The sequence below is a fragment of the Lissotriton helveticus genome, chromosome 5_1 (genome assembly GCF_964261635.1).
Source record: "Lissotriton helveticus chromosome 5_1, aLisHel1.1, whole genome shotgun sequence".
In the NCBI taxonomy this organism is placed as follows: Eukaryota; Metazoa; Chordata; class Amphibia; order Caudata; family Salamandridae; genus Lissotriton; species Lissotriton helveticus.
The window spans coordinates 1,558,745,879-1,558,768,425 of record NC_136065.1 but is presented as its reverse complement, the minus strand read 5'-3'; the positions used below and the strand labels follow the sequence as shown (position 1 = coordinate 1,558,768,425).

At 44.3% G+C, this 22,547-nt stretch overlaps 1 protein-coding gene across 9 annotated transcripts in view; it reads right to left on the bottom strand.

Annotated features, from left to right (window-relative positions):
* PLEKHA6 (pleckstrin homology domain containing A6) overlaps nucleotides 1-22,547 on the bottom strand; it is a 687,077-nt gene that overhangs the window by 70,359 nt on the left and 594,171 nt on the right. For 3 of the 9 annotated variants that reach the window (XM_078644647.1, XM_078644649.1, XM_078644651.1), the window contains one exon: nucleotides 17,526-17,579. The exons of the other annotated variants lie outside the window; for them this stretch is intronic. In XM_078644647.1, the coding sequence (XP_078500773.1) occupies nucleotides 17,526-17,579 (54 nt within the window). The remainder of the gene's footprint in view (nucleotides 1-17,525; nucleotides 17,580-22,547) is intronic. 9 annotated transcript variants of the gene reach the window in all.

Genomic DNA, 22,547 nt, shown 5'->3' with positions numbered 1-22,547 from the left:
CCTTGTTGTAAGTGGGCCATGCTGAGATATCTAGATGCCACACTTTATAGCAAGTGGTCATCAGTAGGGAGGGAACCTAGAAGCCCATTGGTTACCCACTGCATCCCACCTTGAGGGCATTTTCTGGGCCTAAAAGAGCACTTAGAACTCAGATCTCGTCTGACTGAAAAAAGGACCACAGAAGGACTGCCCTGCTGCACTTGCCAGCCAGCGAAGAGAGAGCGCACCGGAGTGGACTGCACCTGCTGAACCCAGTGGCTAGCAAAGGAGAGGGACTGTGCCTGCTGTTTCCTGCTTGTTGAGAAGTCGTCTCTGGAGCCCAGCCAAACCAAGAGATTGCAAAGGTCAGCTGGCAGACCTAATGATCAAAGCACAGGGCCATAACAGCTGAAGATGCCTGCTGGGGCGAGTTGGTAGCCCAAATCTTTAAGACGCCACATCTTGTCACCGTCTAGCACCAGAGACCAAGATCAGATGCACAAAGTTGCCCCCTAGTTCGCTGAACCTGGGAGAGTTGTTAGAGTGCAGCTTGGTCGCCCAGAAGGCAAGTTACCATCTGAGGAAGGGTTCCATTGTACCCCCCGCTACGGGCTTACTGGTAGCCCCAGTGGTGATTGGACTTCCTTCAGAGCTGAGGATTCGAGGGACGTCGAACCTTGTGGCCAGGATCTCCTCTCCAGGCCTGTTCACCAAGGAGTAGCCAAAAGAAGACCCCTGTTGACCTCATCGCATCTAGAGCATCCTTGAGCATCTTCACATCCTGTATCCCTTGCAACAGGTCCACTTACAAAAAAACCTACAGCAAAGGATAAAAGTGCCTGGAACTAACTGAAGACTGCTCCTACCTTTGAGGTAAATGTTTCTGTGGACCTTCCTGGTCTCCCTGACTGTCTACCTGCTGGAGATGGTCGTCCAAAGTAACTCAAAGTAACAGCACTGATACCTTAATTTTTCCTCAAAAGATTTCTAAGTGTCAAATTCGTCAAATTTACCAGTGCTTGTTCCCCGTTGAGTAAAAAGAGCACATTTACTGTACCTTGTAAATTCTATATCTCCAGAACCCCCCAGTTGATCTTTTTTGTTTTGGTGCCTAAAAATTGTCTATTTTAATAAATTTAAGTTGGTTTTCTTGAGTGTCTCGTATATTTCTTTGTTAACTATTTTGATGTTGTTTAAATGCTTTACACTTGTTCCTTTCTGTAAGCCTTGCTGCTCCGAGGCAAATATGCAAACTAAGATGGTCACCGTAAGGTCGAGCCTTTAAGAGGCTCCCGGGATTGGGGTCACTTTCTGGTCTGAATCCCTGTTAAGGCGGATATCCGTACACTATCTGTGTCCTTTAACCCCCCGCAACACCACCAACATAATTGATACTGGAACAGTACCTGATCTTTGATGTTTTTCACCTCAATTTCTTCGAGGTTCTCAACAGGCTGAAGGAGGGAGTCCACATTTGGATCACCGGTGGGCTGGTAGAATTAAGTCTCTGGTTCACGATTGTGGTCCTCTGGTCAAGTGAGGCCTTCCCTTCTACTGTCACACCATTTCTCACCTCGCACCCTACTGCTCTCCAGGTGGGATGCCCGAGGACCTGGGGATGGGCAATCGATGCCGGAGTCCGCCATATTGCCGAGAACCGCTCAAGCAGGTGGGTGGTAAGTGCTGGCGACATCCTCCAACTGCCTTGGACCGATGCGGAGTGCTGCAGTGTTGCACCCTGCCTGTGCTTAGGGGCTAGCGTTGAGCAGTGCACTCACCAGTCTTTGTTTTTCCCCTGGATCAAGACTCTGATGTCCTGTAGAATCCACCATGGCCTTCCGGTGCGAGATCAGCTTTAACCTGGGTCCTTCTACTTTGCTGGGGACCCAGGCCAGTGGCGGCTCCCTTTGAGACCCACTGCCGGATTTCCAGGATGGAGCAGTCTGTCCCCAACTGCAGGGTTACTTCCTCCATGATGGGCGGTTTCCTAGTCATGACTGTCTAACAATTGGATTGGACCCTGCAGCTGAATAGTGGTAAGTGGCTGCCGGACTCATCATATCCGTAAAGCATATTTTTCACCCTACTCCCCCAATCTACCAAGAACTGTTGCCACTCTTTTAAGCTACTCATCGCTGTACCACGCTAAGACCACTGGGCCAATCATGAGCATGGTGCTTGCTGGCCCTTACACCTGAATGAGCCCCTCCAGGATAGACCTTGCTGCTACTTCGCTGATCCTGCCAAGCATGCCATTTACACAGATCTTGCCCTGCACTGACTCTTTACTGCATGTGCTCGGTGCAAGACGGGTCCTGCCACTTTGACTACCAGGTGGTTGAGTCCCTAAGAGGACTGATTCTTTATTCTAGTATGGCGCAGACTGTCCCTCGCTGCTTGGCCCCGACCATCTGTGCTTGCTCGCCCAGAGGGGCCTTAAAGACAACCCTCATTTTTGGCTACTGGTGAGGGGGACTTATCAACCGGAGGGTGCCTTTCATAGTTCATATCGGAATAGCTGTGGGAGTTTATTCCTCAGTCACTTAGTTTTTCACCTCTATTTTATTACTTATACTACATTTTATAATGGTGTTATTGTGCCATCACAGAAGGCCCCCATGGTTGTGCCTGGAACCCTCACCCATCATCTTTCACAGATATTGATACAAGACTATCCTCAATAACACAAGAACAAAAATGGAAAGGGGACTTCCCAGACTTTCAATGAAGTAAGCCTCACTTCTGCTACCAAAATGGCAGTAATCTTGGATGCAGATGCCTCAATTGTCTTTGCTACTCCGTCACTACTGTACCCAACATGGAACCATCCCTGAACTCTCTACTGTCCCCTGCAGGAAACAACACGTTTATATTAAATTATCCTCCTAACTTAACCAAAAGCGCCACTAGAAATCTCAAACATAAAATTTTCAAACTGAATTAAAAAAAAAACATATTACAGACCTTTACATCCGCTACAACAAGGGACCTATACCTAATTATCTTTTCTTCGTCACTAAACTTTGTGCTAAATGAAGGACAGTGCTATGTTCTTTACTCAACATCACCACCACCAAGAAAGGTTTACATGGGTATAAACTCACTACTGCATCCTCAACCTTTGTACAACGCTCAAGCCACCATCTCTATCAATAACAATGACACTGTGCTCATTCAATCATCCAATCACAACTTGGAACATTTAAATAATCTCTTCTCCTACATGAAGAACAAATTAAACTCTCTTTCAGCCCTTCCCTCCTAATACCAACTCCCCAGTGAATCCCTTTCTTGCCATAACACCCCTTCCAGCCCACTCCTCACCGCATCCCACTTCTTCCATGGGTATAATTACAGTCCAAAATACCCCTTCCTCTCTCGTGAATGCCGACCTTACCCAACGACAACATAACTCCACCAACTCTCTTTCGAACCTACTAGGGAACTCTATCTCAACACTGCTCTCAGCCGGGACTGTATCCAAACCACTCCCAATCAGTTATCCAATATTAAGATTCTGATAGTGGACCCTGCTAACGACTGTCCTCCTGACTATCCTGATTTGACTATGTATCGATACCATTGTGATCCCACCAGTCAGGAGCTCATTAGGAGTCTTCACACTTGCTCAATACAAAAAAATCGGATCTATAGTTGATTAGGGCTGACATCCTTAATCTAGTGCATATCACTTCTAACTAAGAACATGATTGGTTGATACAAATGGCTCACCTCCAGAACTGCAACATCCCTATTCTGAAATACCAAACTGCTGCCAGCCCTGCCAACACCAGTGCTCTTCAACCTAGTTAGATAAGCAAACCGAATCCAGATAATTCCTTCCGACCCAATATGCTAGTGAGACAGTTATCGGATAACAATAGCCTCTCCCTGCTCTGACTGATCATGTTATGTTTACTGAAAAAGTCAGACTATTATCTCACACGCTATCAGGGAACCCCACCCTAGATCTAGGCCCATTAATAAAACAAACAAGTCCCCATCTCACATACTTTTTTTTTTTTTTTTTGCAGAGTTTTATATAGCGCGAACTAGAACCGAACCGAATCAGTTATCAGAGCGCTTTACATAGCACCAGTTACGTTACATGAGGACACACTTTCATTTTTTAGGCACGGGGAGATTAAGTGATTTGCCCAGAATCACAGGGGGATTTTGGCGTCGTTACCGAGACTCGAACCCAGATCCCCAGGTCCGAGGTCGAGCGCCTTAGCCGTTAGGCTAACCCCTCTACTTTCGCTAATGCTACCAAAACTTTCTAAAATGCTTGTTATTCATTTGTCACTCAGCTGTGAAACACACACAGCTGACATAGCTGACCTCATACTTAACCTTGAGCTCTGAATGAATCCTCATCCCCTATACTAGACATCCCAGTCCCTCCCAGTCATGACATCATCATACCAGACCGTTCAGGCGCTCTGTGGGTGGACTTGCCTCTATCTAAAGGTCCGATATAGCTATAAAACAAACCCATTCTCTATCACTGCCCTCTTACGAATATCTGAGTATCAACAACTCCACCAAAGACAACTCAACATGCACTCTACACACCATTTACCACCCTCCTGGAGATAATCACACATTCATCGAACAGATCATGGAGATCATCTCCACTAATAATGGAGACCATAACAACCAGATTTTTCTTGGCGATTTCAACATTCACTAGAACGACCCAAATGACTCACTTGTGAACAGCTGAAAATCCTTCCCCCATGATCTCAACCTGATTCAAGCCTGTAACACCCCTACTCATAACAAAGGGGCCACTTTAGACTTAATCATACCAAAGGAGAACACCATACAAATTAAATCTATCCTACCATGGAAATGGACTGACCACTATTGCATCACCTTCTTGATAGCTGAAAGGGCAATTATCTCCAGGGGTCAGCCTGTGAAAGCCAAACATTGGGTTAGAGACACCCCTAACATCAACCTTGCCACACTCTTTGCTATTAGTGACTGTTGCCTGTTCTTTCCCACCAACATGTATACCACATTAGATCTCACCGATCACTACATCAACTCCATGTCAAACATCATGGATGCCATTGACCCGAAACAACTAAAAAAAGAGTCCTCTTCAAAAGATCCAACCCATGGTTCAACTGTAACCTTAACGAGGAACGCCACCACCTCAGACTTGCTGAAAGATCATGGAGACTTGTCCCCTCATAGACGAACCTCAAACTTCTGAGGCAGAGACAGAGTGCCTATAATTGGCACATAAGAAATTCCGAAGCAGCAATTGTTTGGCAACAGTATTGAATCCACCCAAAAAAGTTTGAAATTGTCAAAAAACAAACAAACTGGATGAGCAATTCCTTTTCCTCAAACAACAAAACCATACCATTTCGAGAAATGTTTGCCTCCTTTTCTGCTGAGAAAACCAAGCTAATCACTACTGATATCCAGAATGCTATGAAACTCTTACCGTTCGAAGCCTCCCACACCACCCATGCTCAGGAAGAATCCTCTAGAAGTCTTCCCCACAAACCAAAAACAATGCTGCCTGGTCCAGCTTTAAAACCTTTGATGAAAGTGGCATCTTAAAACTTTTGGCATCTCTGAAATACTCCAACCATTTGAGCGATCCCCGTACCCTTCAAACTCCTCAATGAGACCAAACACCTCCTGCTGAGTTTATGGAGCAGGATTATCAATGCCTCATTTACTCAAGGCTTTATACCAGACTGCCTAAAAAGTGGCAAGGTTACTCCTATTTGTTAAAAAAACAACTCAAACCAGTTTGACTATCAACTACAGCCCAATCTCCAAAATCCCAACTTTGGCCAAACTCTTAGAACAATGTGTGCACCTACAGCTGTGCAGTCACATCAAGCAATTTCTACTCCTTGACCAAGGCCAATCTGGTTTCAGGCCAGGTCACAGCACCAAAATTGCTCTGGTGCACATTGGTCACGACGCTCTACGTTCAGAGTGAATCTTCCTTACTAATCCTACTTGACCTGTCAGCTGCATTTGACATGGTCAAACATGAGACTCTTATGAACCTATTAAGATGCAGGGTGGGTCTCTTTTGTACCTTGTTAAAATGGTTCTCCTCATTCCTACACAACAGATCTCAACGTTTTGATTAACCATGCTCTATCCGATCAGTCGCCAGATACGCTTTTCGTCCCCAGGCTCAACTCTCTCCCCCACACTGCTTAACATGTACGTGGATCCCCTGACCGAAATCCTGAAACTCTCACATCTCCTACCGCATGAATGCGTTCGATACTAAACTCTGCATGAAAATTGCCTCACCCGAAGACATCCGCATCCTGAATAACACTTTGACAAAAAATCAACAGTGGCGGATTGAAAACCACCTCAAACTTAACGTGCTCTAAACCAAACTCTTTTTAATCTCACTACCCAGTATCACTCCTAACATCAAAGAATGGTTCCCACATCTTACAGCCTCGAACTGTACCTCACACATAATTGACACAGCAAAATCCCTAGGAATAATCTTGGACAGTAACCTCTCCATGTAGAACCACATTGGTGCCACCACCGGAGGGGCTAATCATCAACTACACGCATTAAGGAAACTAAAACCTTTCATTCTCATGGCAGTTCTCAAAACAGCAGTTCAAGCACTTTGGATATCTAAATTAGACTATGGTAGTGCTACCCTCGTGGGTCTTCAGAAAATCAAGCTAGCACCATTGAAGACAACCTTGAACCCGACAACTAGGCTAATCACAGGCTCGGAAAAAAAGGAGCACATCAGTCCTGACTTCCAATCACTGAACTGGCTACCCTATGAGGGTAGGATCTACCTCAAAATTGCTTGTATGACGCATAAATCTCTTCACCACAATACTACTTCTTACCTGGTGCAGAAACTGACCCTTTCTAACAGAAACTTATCTCCACAAAGCACAAGCTACCTACTACTGAAGCCACAAACATTCAACAAAAAGAAAACCTACAAACGAGCCTTCTCTGGAGTTGCCTAAAAATCTGTAACTCTCTTCCCCCCAAGAGCAGGTCCAACCCTTCACCATGAATCTTCAAAAAATAAGTAAAACCTACTATCAAACATATTCCTTTTAGATTGAGGATATCCTCCCTCACCCCCTAGTTGTGACACTATTTGCTCCTGTTCATTTTTGTTGTTGTTACTTTCCTTGTATGACATTCTATTGATCACTTCTAGGTCCACCACCATCTGGGATCTACGCCGATCTTCTGTTTCCCAACCATCTACATGCTAACTGTTGAAGAACAGTCAGACACCCAAAAGGGTCGTGTACATGCCATTATTTTCGAGAGACTACATGTTCCTGTCTTCTTACCCTGTGGTATGTTCCATGTTTTTGCCACTGTAAGTTATTACTTCCATGACCAATCCCATGTATGTTTCTATTGTTTATCGCTCATATCAGAACTACCTTTCGTTATTCTTGTACAGCAATCTGACACCCGAAAGTTTCTTGTGTGCGATATATAAAACTCAATACATAAAATAAAATTAATAAAATGAACAGCTGCCCAGGGTTGAGCTAGAGGGTTTAGCAAATGAAACTTACTGGTTCTAAAGGGGTTGGTAAGTGTATTACACGGTGAGGTCACACAACACCACCATATAATACACCCCATTTCCTCATACTCCCCTAGCTATGCTCGGTCTGCATTATCTTTTTATTTTGAGGCTTTTGTGTGTATGTGCGAGCAGGTTTTGATGACTAGAGCACCTCTAGGCTGCTGGGTGGCTTGAATATGAATTCCTAATTATTCAAGCATTAAAAACTATTTGCTCAGTTAAGTAGATGTTTCCTTTCCCAGCATGAGAAAGATATTGTAGCTATTTCATATAAATTCTTAAGTGTCACATTCCAAACTAGTCATTAAATGCTCAACTAGTGTACCTTGTGTTGTGCTGCATCAACACAATAATGGTTTTTGAAAATATGGACTGAACTGTAGATGTTTCAAGGATATGTTCACCATAAATGCTAGAGTTGTACCCCTTTTCTTGGTCTTATTACCAAATGCCAACCAAACCTACCTTGGTAATTCCCCTGTAAGTTCCAAAAGGCAAGAAATACCTCCATGTTTTTCAGAATTTCCTAATTGTATCCTAGTAACACAGCGTTTTGAACCCCCAATGTATGTAAACTAAGTATTAGCAGAGCATGTTTACAGAAAAGTTTAATTATGAGATTAACCTGTAATAAAGACATCCTTCCTTTATAAATCTAGCATATACAACGAAAATACCTCATATAAAGGATTTAACTACACCTCCTGCATTTATTTAATTGATTTACCTTTACATATTGGCTCAAAAGGCAGACTTATGAACTCAAACAAAAAAATGGCTAGGCACACTGGCAAGACTACGGCTATTGTCTTACGTTTCAGAACATTCATGTGCGGATGTGACTCTAAAATGTGCCATTTAACCGTGTGCTGACAGATATTATATTTCTCATGTTTTTGTGTCTCACTCCATTGGAGATGCACCCTAAACCATGATCACCCATTATACATTTGTGAACATCCTTCCCTGTGATAGATGGCAGTTTCTACTTTTTTCACTGTTCTACTCTCTGTATAAGCCCTAATACGACTTAATACTTCACAGATTGTGACCAGCGGGAATGAAACCACTCTTGGAGTGGTCTCATATATAACTATGTGGGACCACAAAAATACACAATGGCATCTTTATAAGCAGTGTCATAATCTAACAAAGAATGTAAAGTTGATAAAGACAATGTATTGAAAGGTTCCAATCCTTTCGTGTGGAGTAGAAACTCAACTGATAGGTTTCTATCCTGGTTCTAAGAAAGTCTTATGTTGGTCTGGATTCGAGAGTGATTTATTTGAGTTCTTAGTCCTAGTTTTTAGTTTAGTTTTTTAGATAACTGCATCACCATTGTTGTGTCTGTGGCACTTCACATGAAAACTTCATTTCAACAGCACATCAAATGTATGTTACTCTGTAACCATCTATTTATAGCATATAGTGCAGTAGACTCACATGCTCTGCATACTCATAGCAGTGTATGGACGGGGGAGGGTGCAGATAGCCCCTCTCGTCCCTCGCACAGCAGTCAGCGGTCCACTCACCTCAGAAAGAACAGCAGTGGTTCCTCGATCTCTCCAACGCGGTTGCCATCTTAAAGGTCTGGTAAGCCTCTGCGAACCGGAGGTCCTCTTAGTGAATTTTCGCCCCTGACTTGGATCAACTCATTTTATCTGGGGCCCCATGGGTTGCAGGTATCCCCTATAAGTCCAAGCCTAGTTTCTTGCAGCAATTTGCAGCCATTTGGGGCAGGATAATGCCGGATGGCAATCCTGGACTGCAGTAGCCTCACACAAGTGTGGCCATCTTGTTTGCCGGCTCTCTGGCGCTCCCAACATTAATCAAACTTAATTTACTAAATTGTGGGTTCAAATTAAACTGCTGTTTTGACAAATGGTAGCTAGCCTGTAGGATAGATACTGGGGAAGAGCCATGGGAAACAAGACTATCATGCCACCAATTCGACATACTCTAATCTCAGTGTACGGTTTTACAGCTTTCCTGGTGGCTGCCTTAAATCTGCCTACCTGCAAGTCCAGTACTAAATATCAGCTGCTAGGATGACAAAGGACTTCATTGGCAAGTAGTAGGTAGGCAACGACTCAGAGGAGCAAAGGAAGGTCTCTGTTCGCACTCGTGTTCTCAGAGTCGAGCTAAAGCTTTGAGCGTTGGCACGGTTGTGATTCAAGGGACCATAAGATGAAACTGAACAGAAGCTGAATGGTCTTATTATCCTCAATGTCCTTGTTAAACTTTCCGAGTGTAAATCTGAGCCTGAGGGTGCAAGTGTTGCGCTCATTGATTGAAACTTGGGGTTTGACAGTACCATCAGAGGGCTGGGGTGCGTGGAAGCTGCCGTATTAGGGTTTGTGTATTTTGTTTTGTATTCATAAACCTTATGGTCTGCAACATTATCAGCCAGGCCACAGAGGATTTGACGTTCATAACATACTCTAAGACTGCAGAGTGAGCGAGAGAGAGAAAGAGAGTGTGCATATTCTATGCTTAATGTGTTTGAGGGTCACTGCATAGTTGTCATATGGGTTGTTTTATTGGATACTCGTGGGTCTCTGTTCCTGCTTGTCTGTCACAGTATGTAATTGTCATTTCTTTTGTCTACTTTGCTATTTTGTCTACTGTTGCGATGAAGAAATAGTTATAAAAATGCATAGATGAATTGGCTTCAAGTGCAGCACTTGGAGTACAGAGTTTATGCAATACTACTTTAAAACTCTATGTTTTGTCTTCCTTATACATTTATACCCTTTCTGTGGGGGTATGTAACTATGTTTGTTGCTTTACTCTTACTGTAGAACAAATAATGTTAAACAATTTAAACTAGGATTCTCTCAAATGCACGAGTGTGTCTCATCCCATACCTCTCTCAATATACCCTCTACCTCCACTCGGACTCATCCCAACCTCATTCTACAACTATGATCTCCAAAATAACCCTTTCTGGACTCTTCCTTCCTCTATCCCTCCTAGGCTCACCAAAAGCCTAATTTTACTATTGTGCTCTCACAAAACTCCTATCTCTAAATTCTTCCTTTATGAATCTCTCCTTGACACATCCAAAACCTCATCTTACTACTATAATCTCCCAAATAAAACATTTCTAGACTCTTCCCTCTTCTATCCTTCCATTATACTACTCAATCCAACTAACAGACTTGCATGTTCACCACTCAAATTAACTCATATTTCCCTATACTAATCCACCACCAATCCTTTTTAGGTCGAGCGACCTATCTCAATGCGCATGCGCATTGAGCGGGAGCAAGATATATAGGGGCTTATCGAGAGTTTACCTAACTGGCGATTCCACTGGCGATTTGTTGCAGTGCATGTGCTTTTTAGGTCTTTGCGCAAGCGCAAGCCCTAAAAAGCGCGTGCACAATGCCACCAGCCGCCTGCCTGCTTGCCTCGCATTAACACATCAAAGGCGGCGCGTCTCAGGCCCCTGCTGCTTCACACCCTCATGCCGCTCTCCCCGCTCAGCCCCCTCCCCTGCCTGCCGTGTTCCATTTCTCCTCCCCCCTCCCTACAGCAATGCCCTCCGTCTTGTTTTACCCGTTTCTTCTTTTCTCTATCTGTCCCGCGTCCCTTTCTCTCTTTGCCTCGCAGCGTCTTTTTTTTGCTTCTGATGCCCGTTAAAAAATCCACCTCTCCTTGTAAATGTTTTCCCTTTACACCGCATCAGCGTGTCTCAACTCTCCCATTGTCACGTTTTCTGCATTTCTTTTTCTCTCGTTTGCCTCCTCCCCCATTTCCAGTCTCCGCTTATCTCTTGTATCCTCCATCTATCTACCCTCTCCCTTCCTCCTCTTCCCTATCTTCCTCCCCGCTCCTTCCTCCACCTGTCTAAACTCTTTCTTCCATAGCCACCTAGTTTCCAGTTCGCTTATGTGACATTTCAGTGTTTGAAATGTGCTTATATGTGAAATGTCATTGCCGCATTTTCCGTTTTGTGTGCCACTGTGAGTTACAGTTTATCGCAAGTCCAGCTTTGCCTTTGTTGCCGATTTCAGAGTAACCTGTGCAACCTAGAAACAGTGACATGATTAGGAATGTAGCTGGGTACATTTTGTTGTTTCCTGTGTAAACGGTATAACATGTTGGGTGTTGCATGCGTCCCAGGCTAACTTATGAAAATATAAGAAAATAGACAAAGACCAGGCTGACTACAGTGCCATTTTACTAGGGCACAGCTGTCTCTATCAAGCACTGGTGTCAGCAGTTGCTGACTTCTACCATACGTAGCCACAGTAAAGAACAAGCATTGGCACAGCCAATAGGTCTCGCCTTTGGGACCTTGTAAGTATTTCATTATGCAGCACAATATTCTTGGTGCAACATCAACTGTTGCATGGCTAAACACTTATAATGGCCCAAAGGCGAGACCTATTGGCTATGCCAATGCTTGTTGGGTTCTGGAGTCGTGCGCGACTCGTTGAAAAGCACTTTGACTCCTCGTCAGGGGTAGTAAGCCCTATATAAATACAATTACAATCTAGATTTGGACCCGGACGTTTGCAACTTGTCTTTCTTCGTAGAAGTCTAAGTCACAAGACCCACTGTGACTCCAGCCTTGGTCCACAGTGTACCAGCACACTGGCTCACCTAAGATTGTTTTCTTCAGCTATCAGGCTTGCATGTTTGGAAATGCTGCTCCAGGATCACTTTTCGAACATGGCAATGAACACAATGCCTAAGAAAACACCCACCCATGACACTGGGGCTCCAGATCCAATGGTCACTGTGCATTACACATTCACGCACTGTGGGATCAAGCTGTCATCCTCAAATCCTCGCTGACGATTCTTCGAGAAAGCACCATGAGCAAGGGTATCGAATGTACGCTCTTCTAATTCTGCCCACCAAATACCCATGGAGTGACCATCACAAGGTCTGCACCCTCTGCCTATCCCAAAACCACATAGAGACTTCCTGCCAAGCCTGCATTTCCTTCCGCTGCAAGAAAACACTGAGGTACTGTAAGGAAAAAAGGTGGTCCACAGGATGCACAGTCAAGCCTCGTCACAGACACCTGACATTTTTAGTGCAAAAGATATGTCAGACACTGAGGAAGCGGAAATCTGGCTTCTCAACATTTCTGCAAGACAGGCAGGAAAACGTCCGGGACCAACACTAGGTGGCAAGGTGGGAGGAGTATGCAGAGCATTTGTATCTACTGCTAAACATGCAATGAGCGCTCAGTCTCTGCTGCCTGTGTACCCACTGGTCTACCCAATAGTCTCATTCGTGGTCACCTGCAGGACCTCAATGACCTGCTTTTTAAACAGAGCTAATTAGCCACGTGAAGCAGAGTGAAAACTTGCAGTTTATGGCTTCTTGCATTCTAGTATGGGCTTGCATGTCTGGTGTAATTAATTTCTTGAAACCATGAAAATGTGCAGCATGAAGTATAAGCTTGAAGAGGCTAAACATTCTTTCCATACAAACTTGCATGTTGAAAGCTTTTCGGCTCAGTAAGTATATTATATAAGAGTTGTCGCTGATTCTCTATCAGTGAGGTTGGCAACATTTGGGTCACTGTAAGAGATGCACATTAAATCCACTCTTTAGGAACATCGTTACAAGTTTAAATTCAGGTATCTTTTTCTTTTCATCAACTGAACTTTAATAGGTTTCTAAATTTGCAAAAAAAATATTTTTTACAGCTGCCTACTCATTTAAACTATTTAGAAAGTGTTAATTTTCCTTTTCAGTGCTTTTGTGAGCAGCTATATTACTATCTAGAAAAATGTTATGTGATTCTGGCACCCAATTTGTGGATGAAAGCTGGACACAATGTTTACCAAAGATCAACATATGACACCGATCCTACATTCTTAGGGAATTTCAGAATTCCTTGGTCAGACCATCATTTCTATAAACAACAAGATTGGGGTGTGAAGAGGTAGTGCCCTAAATGGGCGCTGGAGGGGATACATCCTCCACTTAGAATCAGTAACAAAAGGATCCACCTCTAAAAGGGGGTAGAGTCAAGTATGTTTATCACCGTTTTATGGAAAGTGCGTATCCTTCAACGGTTGGACGCACGCTGTGTTTGCTTAACACTGAGGAGCCCGTGGGATGGAGCTACGAAGACAAAGGGATTGTTGATGGGCACTACTCGGTGTCAACATCCTTTCCATCCGTTCTTGAGGCTCATGGGGCGCCGTCTCTCATTTACTTAAATATTAATTAAGGCATACCATTGGGCATTGTACAAAATGCTTGATTAATTGCATGTTCTTTTCAGATTGTATATATCACATTATTTTAGATCACAATTTTGAGTAACATAGTGTATACAGGAGGGATCTTGGTTAGTCCTGATGAAGAAGCCTTGATGCTTCAAAACATGTTGACTCATTAGGAGTTTCCGCACATTACGCAGGATATCTCGGAACCACGCTTTTATCAGCACCAGCCTTAACTGACCTATTAAATTCTGTTTGTCTAAGAGGCCAGGTCCTTTTTAAACTCACTCTCTTGCATTCACCTCTGACCCTCCCTCTCACTACTCTTGCACCACACATAGTAATACATTATTAGTGCTCCCGCGTAGTCGCAGGTCGTAGCACGCCCCATCCCGCAGCGGGCGGGATGACACCAAGGGCCCTTTTGGTGTGTGAGGGGTATTTAAGCAAACACAGCATGCGTCAGACCTTCATTTCGTCACAAAACATGCTATATGTACAAGGCATGGATATTCACAAATATCTGTCCAGGGGCTACAAAGTATGTTCTGTGGTGTGACCGAGGGCCGCACTGATGCCAGCAGGGTGGTGTTTGGGGGTCTGGCTGGGTCAGGAATGTTAAATAAACGGGAAAGCATTTATTGGCAGGTTAATAAATGTTTGCAAGTTTCTTTAACATTTGTTTTCTGAAAATTAGTGCACAGCAACTAAGCAGCATCTTGTGCTGCTGTTCACTAGGGGGGCCACATGTAAAGGTCAAGAGGGCCATACTTTGAGTGTCACTCGTATAAGGTGTTTTATAAGGCGACCAGGGGCTTTGGTCACACGTAAGAACTACTCAGGAGACCCATTAAATACTGATCTAGAACACTGGCGGCTCCAGGTGACAATCTATCACAGCTTTAAAAAGTGTCCTTATCAACACTCACTGTTGCATTTCTTGATTCTCTCTAGCATCTATTTTAGAAATTAAAGCCAGAAGTGGATTGGCCAATATGAAAGGTACTAGGCTTTTAAACAAGCTCATTTTCTGAAGTACCTGCTCACTCAGTTATCAGCAGGACCAGACTGGCCGCACCGGGCACGTGGTGTTTTTCCGGTGAGCCGGAAGGGTGGGTGCCAGTTTTCGACCAGTGGGGGCCGTATTTCATACTGGGGGCTAGTTTTGCAGCGGTGCTGCAAAATTGGGCCCTTGTAGCCGCGCAGCACCAGTGTTCCCACCAGCCCCCACCACCCCACCCCACCCCTCCCCCGGGGCCGGACAGAAGTAATTGCCCGGGCTGGTTTGTGATCTCAGTCAGGCCATGGTTACCAGCCTAGCGAAATTATTCTGTTGTAGGATACCAAACTGTGCACACTCCTGCCATCTTGTGTCTGTAGGCACTGACCATGTGTGTGGTTGTAATGAGGCCCCTTTAAAACAGGGGCTGGTTCTCCAAACTGGCCCTGAAGTCCACATCACCTTTCAATGTTTTTTCACAAAGTTAGTTTTGGTTGCATGGGAGTGGATGTATGGCTTCCCACAAAACGAATCTCTCCATCCTGATCATTGGAGCGTTTGATCCATGACACTGGAATCTGATAGTGTAAGTTATTTTTTATTAAATGCAAACTTTTCCCAATATTATCATCGAAGGCTGATGAAAATATGTTTACGTCTTGAACTCAGTTTGAATATTGAGCTCCAATGAACTGGCCAGCACCATAGCCGTAACCAATGTTTACATAAGACTAGGGTAACATCAGGTGCACAGCTTGTGGAACACTCAAGCTCACTATCCTGAAAGATAGAAATGTTGGACGAATTTTAACATGCCCTCATATAAGCGTTTGGCTCTGCAAACCATTGAAATTGGGTCATAAGTGAAACTTATGTCAACGAGGGCAATGGCAGTTCAGACGAGGAATACCTTAGTAAGGTGAAGTCTGTTCAGTCTCAAATCAGGCCCTCTGCAGAGATGCACAATCAATTCTTGTGCCATATGTTGACAGGGATGTCTTAAGGAGTTTGGGGGCCCTGCGTCAAACGTATTTTTGGGGCCCCTGTTCGAAACAGCTTTGAAGTTATGATCCGATTTCAGCTCCTTCATGTCCTCTTTGGCCAGGTCACTGGCAGTGCACAGGCACACCGGTCCAAATTCGACATGTATTTGCACCTAACATTCAGGGATAGTGACGTGTTTTCAATATTGTAGCACAGCAGCAGCTCATTAATATTATGAATGAATAATGGTTTTTGGGGGTAGGTTTTAGAGCAGCAGTTATTGCAAGAGTGTCCTGGCAAATGACCAGTAGGAAGTGTCCCCTGCCCTACATCTTATATTATTATTACTGCAAATAATCTCTGTGACACCCTCACATTTGTTATACGTGAGGTCCTATTGTGATCTAAATGAAACTTTTTATGGATGTTGCATGAAACATAAACATAACATTTCTCTACAAAATGTCTGTAATAGACCCTCACACATGACCCACATTAAAAACAAATTGAAGGCAACGGTATTTAAAAAAAATCTGTTTAAGAATTTTTTAATGACTCTGCAAAACAGAGCAGGCTCTGTAACGAGGCCCCCGGAAGGACTGGGTCCCTGGGCCAGAGCCCACTTTGCCCATGCCTTAAAACGTCTCTGTATGTGGACCAAACTAGCATAATCTTATAACGCCTTCGATCAAAGTAAAGGAGAATTTTGAACAGTCCATGCATTTCAATCTACGAGACTTGCAAAAACATAAGGTCTCAAACATCAAATAATCCATCAGTATGACAGCAGGCATTAAGAGCTAGGTATCAGGTGACACAATCACCAAGCAATCCTCTGGTCTACCACTGTGCAAAACAACTAACTAGCGCAAGTCAGGGCTACCCAAATTTAAATTTCATCCCCGTGGTCCTAAAAAGAAAGTCCAACCATCTGCAAAATAGAAAATCCCCCAAAAGATGTCCAGAAATTTGCCACTTTGCAAGTACAAAATCACCAACGTTGAGAGACAACTTACTCGAGCGAGCCTTATTAACAACCCCACCCACTGCCACTACTCGAACTGAATACCATCAAGAGTAAAAGTAGATATTTTCAATCCAGTTGCATGGACTGCAACTGTAACCAGGTTTTGTCAACTACTGTGCATTTCACTAGGGACATGTATCTTCCTAACATGTAGTCGTGTTGATTTTTGAAGCAGTGTGCATGCCATACTCTTTGGATATACAAAATTATGAATACATCTATTCCTTCCTTAAACTTTGGTCTCATAATCTGTTCAATCATATTTTCCGGTTTTGGGAGCATAACCATTTTCTAAGTAGGGTCTGATTCCGTGTCAAATTTTGTGACATTTTATGTGGACAATTTAGAAATTTTCCACTTTGTATGTTATACGAAGGAGTCCATGTACATGAAAACATCCTAAACCATCTTAAAAATTGTTTTACACAAAGAGATCCTTGACTGATGTACACCAAATTTAAACTGCAGAAACACATGCGACTTGTAGAAGCTATTTAAAACTTAGTGGAGTTTGGTAAGACATATGTAAAGGTTATAGGTAAAACATAACTATGGAAAGTGCACAAAATCCAGCATAAAGTATGCATATCAATCAGATACAATCTAGCAGCTGGGACCGGCATGCAGCAGGCACCCGAAGAAAAGAAAGCCCATGCCGATAAAGGGTAAGAGGCAAGAAGGGAGGGGTGGGGGTCATGCCACAACACAAAGAAAAAAACAGGCAGCGAAAGGAACACTGCAAGCATCGCCTACCTGCTGATCCAAATACTCTAAGTTTCTTTGTAACTGAAGGTCTAAAAGTTCGTCCTAGCATGGGGGGGGAGGGAGGCATCGACAGACAAGCAGGAGAATAAAAAACAAAACAAAACACAAAAGTATTAAAGAAGCAAAGCTCTTATGAAGGTAGTTGGCATGCAGGCATGGTCCGCATACTCATGATAGTAAAGTGAAGTGACGTAGCTGTGAGCGTCACTATCACCAACTTTACCATTCACTACTCTGCTTCCTCCTGGAAGAATCAGGGACTATGTTCCTAAATGCAGGCACTCCTGCGCCAATACATTCCCTGCAGTCTCCACTAGTTATTTGTCAATGTGTATTTTTTGGTGAACAACCTTCATCACGAAACCGTCACCCCCTCATGTTGATACAACACAGTTGTTACCACGACCGCATTGTAACAACGCATACCATTACCCCGCAAGTCATAACAACGACTTGCAGAGGGGGGAGAAGGTGTTGGATTTAAAATCCAACACCTTCCTTACTGTCCACACAGACTCTAGTTGGAATAGTAAATTATACTATTTCAACATCCAGCGCCCACCTCTGTAAGCCGTTACAACTTGCAGGGTAATGGTATGCGTTGTTACAACGCGGTCGTGGTAACGACCGCATTGTAACAACATGCGGGGTGAAAGGCTGCTGGAAAAACAGGCATATTGATATTTTTTATATACCAAAGCAAACACAAGGAGATGATGTACGGAGCGCTGAAACTTTTCAGACACTCACCCCCAGTCACAGATCTGGGTTGAATCCATCATCACTCTTTAGCTCACTTCGCCACCTCAGTTCAGACCCAGCTATATGCAAATCAGTCTTGACCCTGTGCCTCATGAGAACAGTCCAGCCCGAACTGTCAAGCCAGGTCTTTCCTGAACCAGAAACAAGCATCCTGGGACCGGTTTCTGGGAAACACCCTTCATCAGCCAGACTAGCTTGAATCCAGTGGCAAAGTGAGCAAGGGGCCCACGTCTGGCAATACCCTGCCAACTTAGGGCGAACAAAGCAAACACAAGCTAGCCTTGTTGATGAGGGCTGTTAGCCATTCAGTGACCAGACTGGGGTTGGTAGGTTTCAGGGGGCACCTCTGAGGTGCCTCTAGGTACAGGGTTCAATAAATCCCACTCTGGCATCAGGGTGGGTTTATTGGAAGGAGTAGTTTGGTATCAAACACTCCTGGGCTCAGTGGAGACATCATGGTGCTGTTGAACTCGAGTTGTCAAGCTCCCAGCCCACGTACTCTTTATGGCTTCCCTACCACATACAATATTAAGGAATAGACCCCAATACTGTATGGGCATATCTGCTCTTGCTGATATGCCCACACCTCTAATATAATGCGCCCTTTCTTAGGGCTGGTAAGGACTGCTAGCGGGGTGACTTACCTATATCGTGGGTAGTGGTAGTTGGGATGGCACACAGGCAGTGTGCTATTTAGACGTTGTTGTTTTGTCTGCACCAGGCCATGTATGCTGCAGTGGCTGTCTGCATGGCTTTGATGAGGGCCCCCGGGGGAACCTTTTCAGTCCCAATGCCCTACGTACCCATGTACCTTTTACTAGGGACTTACAGGGGGCCTGAATGGATAATTGGGGATCACTTTTAAGGAAAGAACACTGGTACTGGGAACCTGGACAGCAGGGACCCAGGACTTTACAGCCAAAGTTACATCAAAAGCCTTGCAAAAAGTGTTTGGGGGTACTATAACAGAAGAACCCCATTTTCTCACGGTGATTATTTAGAACCATTGGATATGACATATGTGGTAAAAGAAAAAGTTATATTTTAACGGGGCCATCCAGTGCAGTGTCACAACTGATCTCACAACCCCAGCAGCCATCATCAAACAAACAAACATTCCAGGATGCCGATTGTTAAAGAAGCCGGGCTGGGCAAAGAGGGGTGCTTTGCCTACACTGGACCACCCCTAGGAAACAAGCTACAGTCATTCCAAAACCAGGTCAACCACAGTTTTATGACCAGGAAGAAAGGAAAGAAATAATGTCCAATTCACAAGGACTTAATCTCGCCTGTCCGTGGAGCAGGGAAGGGTAGGGTTACTCTTGTTCATGTGTACCTAGTTTGTTGTCAGTTTTTAAATCAATGGCTTCACACTGCTATTTCCAAAGTGTGGTTGACCAAGACTTAGACTCAACACTCTCAAAACACTCAAAGTGTTGACTGTACTCAAAGCTGGGTACCGTCCGGTATCACAGATGTTGATCCCACTGTAGCCGAAGGGTAGCAATTAACTGGGTGGGTGCTACCTTTCTAGAGCACTTACTCGACTTCTTGTTATGTTGTGTTTCAGAATCTATAACTGCCATTGTATTGCAAAGTAACAGCTGTGAAACCACCTGTCGTAGTAGAGCAATTACATTTGCACGAAATGCTTGTGTGTCCTTACAGGCTATTAGGTAATTGGCACTTCTGCGGGCTTCCGTGTATGCATTATTGAGCATCTCGTTGTCCCGCTCTCTTGCCCACTGCTTTGACAGGTTAAAGGTAGAGTTTAACAGCCACAATGGTCTTTCTTTTATCTTTATCCCACACTCCTGCAGGATTTCGGTATCAGGTCACATCTGGCACGCGGGGTACACAGCAGCGTTGGTCATTAAAATGTGCTGTTGCAAGGTGGAGAAGCAGGAATACGAGTTAGACAAAGTTGGGGAAGGGAGACATGGCTGCGCTAGAGCCCTAGAGGTGTTGAGATCTAAGCAGTGGCAGGCAACAGAAGGCATGGTGCGGCAGTGACTGCAGTCAGAGAGTAGGGAGAGACGGTGGTAGAGCAGCAGCGGCTCCTCCGCTATGGTGGAGGAGCGTCACCCTCCCCCCGCCAGCACTTTAAAAAATGTAAAAATAAAACGATAATAAAACGGGTTAAAAACGTGTTTTATTATCGTTTCATTTAGCTTGTGCCAGGGCCAGGGTATGGTAGACTGGAGGGAGGAGTGGTGGGCACTACCTACACTGCACATGTGGGTTTTGGCCGCCCGTCTCAGGCCAGCCAAAAAACACATGAGCAGTAACCCCTCTACAACTCCAGCTGCATTGCTGGGGCTGGAGGGAGCAGGGCCAGATGCACATTATGGGTGCACAGGCCAATCCTGAAGCTGCTCTCATGTGAGGATTGGATGAGAGCAGCTTCAGGATTGGACGCAGGTCAGGCTGGGAGCCTGTGCCTGCCTGCAGTGACGGAAAGGAGTGGAAGAGCGTGACGCGATGCTGGAGGGCAGAAGGGAATTATTATTTTTTTTTATTCGCTGTCCCCCGTTTCACTCCTCCCGCCTGTTTTGTCACTTTTTTTAAAATCCCCGTTTTCCCCCGTTCCTTCTCCCCCTGCACCATTTCCCCAGTGCGAGCTGCTTCTGCTGTAGTGACATGCCGCAGAATGGGCATCATGCTCTCCAACAACCAGGCTAAAAGGGCTAAGCAGCCAACAGCAGAGGGAACCGGGGCTACAAGACAAAAGCCGCAGTGGGTAGAAGTGCCCCCTCAAGGATTTCACAAAACTATCTACCTAAAAATGATGTACCTTCTCGGACTTCTTATTTACTGTCAATTGTGCTCCTTTTAAAGTTTGTGTCTTTGATCTCTTATAGGCCTTCCATGCACGCCTTGGCTCTTCAAGTGCAATTTTTTGCACTTAAACAGCAGAGAGATACCTTGCATCTCCTAAAAGCCAATTTATTTTAACTTACTCCTGTTGCCGGATTCCTAGCAAGGATTTTTCCTGCTCCAGTTCAAATGAAAATTTACAACTTGGGTGTTCCGCTGCTCCATAAGAAAGGCCAGCTTTGGAGGCTTTCTGTTGAATTCTTGTTTTATTTAATTTTCTCATTTTAAATGTTTGCCTCACTAACAATAGCAGCATTTATCTATACTCTATTTCCTATAGTCCATCCAGATACTTCCCACTGCTAGCATCTGCTTTAGTTTTTGCCATGGTGACTATTCTGAAGGCCACAGTATTTTGCTTAGCAAAGGTTGCCTCTGCAACTATTCTCGGATGCTACCACAGGACCAATGTCCACAAGTCTTAGGTGTGCAGATTTTCACCCATGCACACGCGGGTCACGCTCCTGTCATTAACGAGAATAAGTCAATGCTGCCTCATTACACACAGACTCTACTGCTAACAGGTGAGAACCATTCAGTGAGCCCAGTATGTGCCTCATTTTATTGTAATCAATGTGTGCAGTTTCTGTGTCACAGGCTAGGCCAAAAGCAATGAAAACTTTTCAAAAATGCAAAAGGACGCTCTGCCCCAGTCCTTCAAATCTCTGGACAACCATCAACTTTATCACAAGAAACTCAAAACTTGGCTTTTGCATCTTCCCAGCACTTTTCCTTTGTGAGCTAATCAAACATCCTTGCATCTAAAAATGCCAAGACACTACTGTATGGTACATTTTCGTCCTACTAATACAAAGTTCCACTCATCGCCTTCTTTTTTGGATCACTCATGCGTCTCTCTGTACTTTCCTCTGGTATGGTGCCTGATAATGAGTCACTGTGCTGGCCAACGAGAACCTCGGGTCTACATCCAGGGATGATGATTAATGTAGCTCCTTTTTATTGGGTCTGGACGATAGCCCTCTTCACCCACTGTTCCATTAATTAAAACTCGCATCTGCTTCTGCCCACAACAGCATACAGCAAGGTAGCAAATGGGTCAGTCTACTTCGCCATGGACTCTCTTGCACTGTGAATGGCGGTAGTTTCCTGACCAAAAGGGCCCATCCACCTAAAAAGTAGTGCACTACAATGCCAAGCCCGATAGGTACATTTCTCCTTCCGTGTTTTTTTTTTAGTTCCTCTTTATTTTGTGAGGGCCCAGCAACTGTTCCCACACTTTGTTTGCAAACGTATGAATACAGCATTTTCATGTATTTCTTTTTTTACTTTGAAACTTTTCGTTTCCATTATACATGCTTACAAAAAATAATAAAGGGAAAAAAGCACAGGCTTGCAAAGACCAGACACGCT